The sequence below is a fragment of the Harpegnathos saltator genome, unplaced genomic scaffold, assembly GCF_003227715.2.
Source record: "Harpegnathos saltator strain DR-91 unplaced genomic scaffold, Hsal_v8.6 scaffold148, whole genome shotgun sequence".
In the NCBI taxonomy this organism is placed as follows: Eukaryota; Metazoa; Arthropoda; class Insecta; order Hymenoptera; family Formicidae; genus Harpegnathos; species Harpegnathos saltator.
Window position 1 is genome coordinate 461883 of NW_020229926.1, and position 8118 is coordinate 470000.

At 38.7% G+C, this 8118-nt stretch overlaps 2 protein-coding genes across 3 annotated transcripts; one reads left to right on the forward strand and one right to left on the reverse strand.

Annotated features, from left to right (window-relative positions):
• The first annotated feature begins 93 nt into the window (after positions 1-93).
• LOC105187067 (uncharacterized protein C1orf43 homolog) lies at positions 94-2147 on the forward strand. Its single transcript, XM_011147667.3, has 4 exons — positions 94-564; positions 654-810; positions 864-1083; positions 1245-2147. Exons 1-4 carry the CDS (start codon positions 406-408, stop codon positions 1435-1437), a joined length of 729 nt encoding a protein of 242 aa, XP_011145969.1. The 5' UTR covers positions 94-405; the 3' UTR covers positions 1438-2147.
• Positions 2148-2440: 293 nt separating this feature from the next.
• LOC105187064 (focadhesin) lies at positions 2441-7217 on the reverse strand. 2 transcript variants are annotated; one of them, XM_011147660.3, is made up of 9 exons: positions 7080-7213; positions 6917-6979; positions 6691-6842; positions 6396-6587; positions 5733-6184; positions 4715-5614; positions 3316-4612; positions 2913-3225; positions 2441-2689 (listed from the first exon to the last, which is right to left on the reverse strand). In XM_011147660.3, exons 1-9 carry the CDS (start codon positions 7131-7133, stop codon positions 2537-2539), a joined length of 3576 nt encoding a protein of 1191 aa, XP_011145962.1. In that variant the 5' UTR covers positions 7134-7213; the 3' UTR covers positions 2441-2536. The 2 variants fall into 2 exon arrangements, 1 of the variants encoding a protein (XP_011145962.1); XR_003112540.1 differs by lacking the exon at positions 2441-2689 and having other exon boundaries at positions 3038-3225; positions 3316-3499; positions 3571-4612; positions 7080-7217.
• Positions 7218-8118: the final 901 nt, after the last annotated feature.

The following is an 8118-nucleotide window of genomic DNA, read 5'->3' on the forward strand; positions in this document are numbered from 1 at the left end:
CTTAATTATTTTGCAAGGTATATCTTAATTATTTTGCAAGGTATATATATTAAAATTCATATTCAATATTAACGAAAGTTAATACAAAATTTCAGTCATTAAAACAGTATTGTTCAATCTGTTGTTTTGATGAAAGAAGAAGATTGTATCTTAAAGATTCAAGAGGACGAAACATAAATATAGCTACACACGATGATTATTTTGACGTTTCTCGTCTGCATTTGTGGCGATGCGCGCGAGATACAACTCCGTGCGCTGATTAACGCGGTGTAGATTTTTCTATTTATAAGTTTGTGTCGCAAAGTTCGTACAATTGATTCAACACGGCACAAGTTTCTGTCTTAGGGAAAAAAGTGTTTGTGATAATTATTTATAGAGACTAAACGCCTCGATTGTTGTGCAAAAATGTCGGAAGAACTCTCCGGTATAACCATAGTGATATTCATAGCAGCAGGTGTTCTAACGATATTATTGCTGTTTATCTTCGCGAAACGGCAAATTATGAGATTTACTCTGAGATCTCGCCGAGGTCCTCATATTCCCATAGGACACGATGCGAAGAAGGTGAGTGTATCCCAATGACTGACTTTGAGGTTAATCCATTACTATATCTCTGTATTGTTATTTATTATTACGAGTGTTTCACATTACAGTCCTTGAAGAGGGAAATAGAGAGGAGAATAGAGGTGATACCTAGAATTCAATATGAACCGCAACTCATCAGTGATCCTAGATATATCCTGACTTCAGGTGGTCAAGCTCCGCCACATTATTACAGGCTGAAAGCAGTTGATGATGTAAAAAGCTTAGGTAAGTTGATACATTATTATATCTTTGCTTTCTATTAATTTCTTATCTTACAGAATCAGAGATTACAAAATACGACAATTGTCTAAAGAGACATCCTTCGGAAAATCTAAGAGCATACCTGCTCACCACACTTGCTACTCCGTTGAATGGAAGTGGCCAGCGTTTGATTCACCAGTTCTGTGATCTCTATGAGCATGCAAGACACGACCCTACCGAATTTGGTGACGAGGAATACCAAGTGTACACTCGCCTGTTCCTTAAGTTAATGGATGCGTATGTATGATTTAGCAATGATTCAGTCAACCGCTTGACTTTATAACAATATCACAATAGAGAATGTTTAAGCAGTAATTTTGTCCATATTTCGAGCATACACGGTAAAAGGAATAGAATCTTTGCAAATTTGGTAATAGAAAATTTTATTGATTATTCAGGGCACGTTTATTAAAGTCGTATCCAAGTAGCAGAAAGTCCAGTCCTAGTCGCACGCCGATTAAGAAGAGCGTCGAGACAAAGAGGAATATTCTGGAGCCCAGAATGCGTCCGCCCGAGGAACAGATCCTAACCGGCTCGAGGCCCAATACTCTAACAGTGATGACGTTAGACAATAGTGAAACGTCCGTGTAGCATTATGAGTGTCGTCACATGTAACATATGTGACGAGAAAATTTTAGATAGGTACGGCACTGAAATAATTCGTACGGGAATTATGTGACGAAGGAAGATGAAATATTTAGTTTAGTTAGGGATCGTTATATAATATGCATTTTTACTTTTACAACAATTGCACTTGTGGTCACTACCTTATTTGAGTTGAGTACCAGTATTACAGCGTGAATAATGCATATTTTATAGGAACAAGGTGTATATGGACAAATGCGTTTTTCTTCCGATTTTTCTTTAATATTTACATTCGTATGATTTTATATTTATATACATCTGAAAGCCTTATAAAGTAACATTTTCGTGTTCTTTGTGCATCGACATCGCGCTTATAAAATATTTTAACGAGTACTGATGTACATATGAAAAAAAGAAGAGTAGTGATAATCGACTTAGAAAGTTACTAGTAGACTTTTTTTACAGAGTCTACTTTATAATATGTAATTCTTTAGATGTCAATAGTACTAAACCGGTAATTACTAATCGCGATAAACTGAAGTTTACGTTTTTTTTCTCTTTCGTGATTGACTCTTCAAATAGTTAATATAAAATACACGTGTACACGTTCGATCGTATAAATCTACATATCTTTAATGAAATTCAGGAGAACGTTTAAACCAACAAAAGAATAGAAATTTTCACGTTTTTTAAATATTCATTTTTTGACAATGACGGATCAGCTTATCTTTTTCTACGCGTTATTGCGTTATTGTTGAAAAGTATAATATATAATATATGGAAAATATAGAAATTATTAACACAATTAAACCAATTGAGCATTAATTGCACAATAAGGATATACGGACCTAAGTGTATATATATGCCTATCAAGGCTTGACATATTATTTCGTTAATGACTAATAGGCGAGTGTAGAGACAATTTAATCACGGGATGCCTGGTGTGTCCCTAGTAATTTTACCGTTGCAATTGTAGGATTTAATATTGTTAATCGAGTAAAAGGCTGAATATTGCGAAAGAAAAGTAAATCCAATGAACATTTAATCTTCCCTTTTTTTATACAAAAATCTTGTAAATACATTTAGTTGTACTACACATGTATAGTTATGTTGGTATACAAGTTTTAACGGACAGATAATTTGTCCACTGTAAGGTGTAATCCTTTTCATGCCTTAATAAGATTAACGCGCTTTGAAACGCAGATCTATACACATCAGGTACGGAACTGGTCCTCATGTGATTCAGCCAATTCATGATCTAAAAAAAAGATTAAAACGATTAGCAATCTGTACTTTATGTCGATGGATGTGTATCGTTCGTTTCGCGACGAGAAATTAAAAACTACTCGTCGCAGTTTCAATTTTATGACACATACTACTACATTTTTAGCCGTTAAGAGCGTATAAAATTAGATGTAAGTTTGTAAAATATATGTAAGATATTTTTAGTTGGACGAAAAACGTAAATAGGAGACTAATACTTGACGAGTTACGGATTTCCAAATTTGCTTATCGACGAGTATGAAGGTCGCTTGCGGGAACAATCGTATTCTGAGGTCTTGCGAAGCACTTAGTGATTCTTTCTCTGGCAGAAGACAGTCTATGCCGGACAGGCAGATAATCGAAATGAATAAAGTGTCGCAGTAGAAAAGGATCTTATCTTTCTCGTCGGGCGACTCCAGTATGAGTGCGTCGATGCGACTCATGAAATCCAAGACCCAATCCACGCAGTACTTTTCCGACCTTACTTCAGCCATCACCTTCTGTATACCTTCCAAGAAGTACACCTGTAACCTACGATAAAGTAAAAAGAACAAAAAGGTTTTATTGGGCAATTGGAGCAAATATTAAGTTGATTGTAGGCACTACTATCTTAACACCTACTCCGTATAAGTGGACGCAACCACGTCGATAGATTCATTCAGCCAAACGAGTGGCATCTTGCTAAATTTTCTCGTAGCCAATTCGATCCTGACGATGACAGCGTTCCTCAGCTCCTTCGGCGTTCCTTCCAGACAACTTGGCGACGTCATTTGTTCCACCTCCTCGGCCGACAGTTCCATCATGGCTGTAAAATATTCGTGGTAACGGCTCGACGTTAAATCAATGTTTTGAAAGATGTTCTTTAGTATGGTATACAGCAGCGTGCGGTTGCCTAAATGTGCCGCATCGCTGTTCAACGTCGTGGCGTAGGAAGACATGATGTGGTCAAACGAAGCAACTGCCTTCTCATCGTTGAGTGACATATTGACGACATGGTCGAGAGAGATCTCGAGGAAATGCTTCAGGTCGGTTGGCGGGAAGGCTCGGGACAGTTCATGCAGATTCGCGTAAAACGCCAAATGTCTTTCACTCAACAACAACGTAGCCGCATCCGACGTGGGCCTGAAATTCGCCGACCTATACTTTGATAGGCAATTCTCCACCAGGAGTTTTGCCGACAGCGAGATGTACGCGTGACGACTCGCGATGGACAGACCGTATTCCTTGGCCGTCTCCGAGATCTGCATAGCTTTGCTCAGAAAGTCCCAGTTCACGTTCGGCAATAGCTTCGTGTACTTGTGAGCAAACACGCGCATACACTCCACGATGATCCTCTGCTCGTTCAGGTCGGACGGATTGCTTCGTCTCAAGTGATCACCGACCGCTCTGATAACGCTTCTCTCTGGCAAGTACTTGAAATTACACGGCTCGCCTTGCGACCAATTGTAAATTTGCGACCGGTAGGTGCCCAGTTCTTCCTCGATATAGGAAATGAGGAGATCCCCGGCCGACGTCAGGATACTTTTGTTCACGTTTTTCAGCATCTGTATCCAGCAAGCGCCTGGCACGTAATTTAGCAAGTCCTCGGGATTGACATTTTTATCGGCTGCCTTCTCGTAGTATACGTGAGGTAATGTGACGTTCGAGCGAAACTCCAACGGCAAGGCGTTCAAGGGGATCCGCGCGAACGAGTAGGATTTTAAAGCCTTGAGTGCCGATTCCGCAACCCTCAAGTCCCTGCCGACCACGTAGCTCCACAGAAGCGGCACCACATCGACGAAGAAGCTCTCGTAGTCGTTGTCCGACTTGAAAGGGAAGGAGGGAACATTCGCGAAAAAGCTGCACAGACTCTCCAATATTACCGTGCGCTTTTCCTTACGCATCTTTGGCGCCAGCAGCTTCCACGTCGAGCAAATACCTGCCAAATGAAGTCGCGGTCTGTATTAATTACACGGCAAGAACTCTGGCGCTTCCTAAAGAAGCGTGATATAAGTGTGAAGATGAAAAGATCCTGGAGTACCTATCACAGCAGCCTCGCACAGCAACGAGATGCTGTCGAGCGCGAGCGCACTGGCCGCACCGCCGTTTAAGTCGTGGCAGCGATTCAGGATCTGAGATAGCAGCGGCACAAAGTCCGTGCAGAGCTCGGGTCGACTCTTGCAAACGTGCTTAATCGCTCGGGCGCACGCCACGTCCGAGTGCCAGTTGCGGCCGGTCTCCTTGGCCAGATCTATCAGCGCGTCGGACATGAAACGTTGGCAACGCGGTTCTTTCTCCAACGCCATCGCGTACAGCTGGATCGCGAAGTAGCGTAGGGACCCGTCGCTCTCCGACAGCGAGTTCAACGTGTGAACGACAATTCGCAGGTTCTCCTTGAACGGGACGAACTCTGGCAGAGCCAGCAACAGACACTTGGATGTGGCGCTGTCGCGGGTTTTGGTCAGTTTGTGCAACAGCAAGGAGAGCATGTGCGACGCGAAGGCGTTGATCTCGTGAACCATCTGTACGAGAATCCGGCAGGATTCCTGCACGACGCGAGGTTCCTCGCTGTGCAGAAAGATCCCACACAGGACCAGCTTACACGTGTATTTGAGATCGATCGGTGCGAGTGAGAACTTCTTCAACCAAGACTCGACGTCTACGTCCAGAGAGTATAGACTGCGCATAAGCTCCATGTAGATTTGGATGTGGCTGTTGCTGTGGCTGAACGTAAGGAGTAACTTGTTTGGCACACTATTGTCGCCAACCACGTGCTGGCTTGTCATCCCCTTGTTCTGCAAGATCTTATTTATCAGTTCCTTCGCCACCGGTAATAGGTCTTGGCACAGCAGTGATGGATAAGCCAGCCATTTCAGCAAAGCCGCAGCCAACGTGTGTAGCAATACAACATTGCACGGCATCTTGTTCACGATAGCTATGCCTACGGCCATGTATGCAATTAGATCCAGTGGAATTTTGAACGGTATCTGGTTTTAGAAAAAGGAATGCAGAATTTTATCACGATATTTGTGATTATTATGTACGGTACACATACTCACATATGTCAAAAACTTTTGATAGGTGAATAGCTGGACATATCAAAATAATTTCTGCCATTAAAATGATCATAATGTCTCCTATATAGTTGTCACAGCATTGCTTGATCAGCTCGAGTAACATAGAAAAATTTTGCGCCGGCTCATGACCGTACTTTAAGAAGTTGATTGTCAAAGATGTGATCAAAGGCACTAATGCTGTGCAGTATTTGATGTTTCTTTTCAGCAACGATCTCTCCGCAAACTCGAGCACTCTGCAATTCGTATCGATGCAAGTGTATGATTGATTAGTGCACAGCCAGAATAGAATCTCTACTTGTAAATCCAATGTGTCGTTGGACTCAATCACGAGTTGCCATGCTTGTTGTTTGAAACTATTGTCCAAATTTGTAGAAGGATTGCACAGTATGTACAAGAATACAGGCCGTAAGAGCTGCATACGCCATTTTATAAGCCTGAAATCCAAACAGATAAAAATTTAATGCTAATTACCTAGTAGTTAATCCATATAAATTTTTTTAATGGAAAGGTCGATAGAGTGAAGTTAATATTTGTCTCTCTGTGCAAAATAGTAGTATATATATATATATAAGGAATTCCAAAAATTATATATATATATATATATGTATATATATGTGTGTGTTATATTAATGTTACAAAATATACTTTTGATCATTATGTTGCATAATCTGCTTCATCTGAATCAACATTGTTCTCCAACTATAGTTTTCATGATTCAGAATTGTGATGAATGGATGCTGAGTAGGTGCTTGAAGAGTATATTCACAAGGATCATCCAACACTTTACAATCTAATATTAACAGTTTACTCACAGCCACAGTGACTGATTCATAATTCCTGCAAAGTTATACATAATATGAAATTTGATAAAATGGTATTTGCAGAAATATATAACATTTATAGTTGTTTTGCTTTATAACTGTTTTACATATGTACTTACTTTGAAGAACACACACTTAGGAAGGTTGCTATTGCAGACTTGGAAGTGTATAATCCAACTTTAACAAGTATAACCAGTGCTTGACAGGCTGATGTACTAACCATGGGATCATCGCTATTGCATTTTAAAGTGAGTGTTTGAAATTCTGGTATCTATAGAGAAGCAATATATAAAAATTAATGAAACAAGCATAATTGTCATTGAAAAGCGACAAAAATCAATTTACATTTCTAATATCCTCTTCCTTGCTTGATTTTTCTATAATTGTCTGAACAAGTTTGGATATAGCCTGTAAAAAGGAACAATTGAATAACAACTATAGTAATTGAATAATAATCAAATAGCTTTGAGCTAATATGGAATATTCGAATTTTTACAAAACTACTTACATGTGATATCAAAGTAGGATCTTGCGATTTTAATTTGTATTCGATCTCATCCATGATTTAAGCTATTTTAAATTATCTTCTACAAACTATATTTGTAATCTTGATTTGTACAAAATGTTTATGAAATTTCCTATAAAATATAATCATATCATAGTTGCGGAGAAAATTATATAAATTATAAAATACAATAATATACTAATAAATGTTAAACATTAATGATGTTTAGCAGTAATTAAATAAATATTATTGTTGTTTGATTTTCTGTTAAAAACTTTGAATAATTGACGAATTTTCAACATATTTATTAAGCAGTCGTCTCTTTCCCAGCATACTGAAAGTACACTTAACAAGCACTTAACACACTAGCCGTTTTTTATTGCATTGGTTGTATTTCATTCGATACATATTATCTTACAAAACAACTTAGATAATATGTAGCCAATAGAATAGTTCTATGTAACGCAGTATTTCCTTGTTGGAAGACGGCTATTGTAAACGTAAGCAAACATAACCTAAGGTCCTAAGGAGAAAACAGTACAGAGCAAAGTGCAGAAAGATATGTACCTTTTAGCTACACCTAGCTAGTGCACCTGTATTTCAAGTGTAACGGTCTCTTTTTGAAATATGGCGGACTTGACAAGTTTTACTGAACGTGTGCTCCCAGTTTTCGCTCTCGGCCTTATATCGCTGAATAAAGATAAAGGTATTTTAATCACAAAAATATCAGGAAATTTGCAGAATTCTTTATACAAGTATAATCGTCAAATGTCAGTGCTAAATACGAATAAGAACTCTCGGGTTCTTTTCGTAAAGTTGGCGCGCCAAAGATGGCCACTCAATTTTTTACACATTTCATATCGAGCTTAAACATTTTAATATTATGAAAGATATAGTAAAACAAGTAGAAACTGATAATCAGATTTATCTCAATAGTTACATTACGTTGTATTTCTAATGTTTCTCTTTTGTATGTGCATTATTCATGTTTTACGAAATAAAGAATTCTAAATATTTTCCTAGGCGTTTACAAATTTTCGAG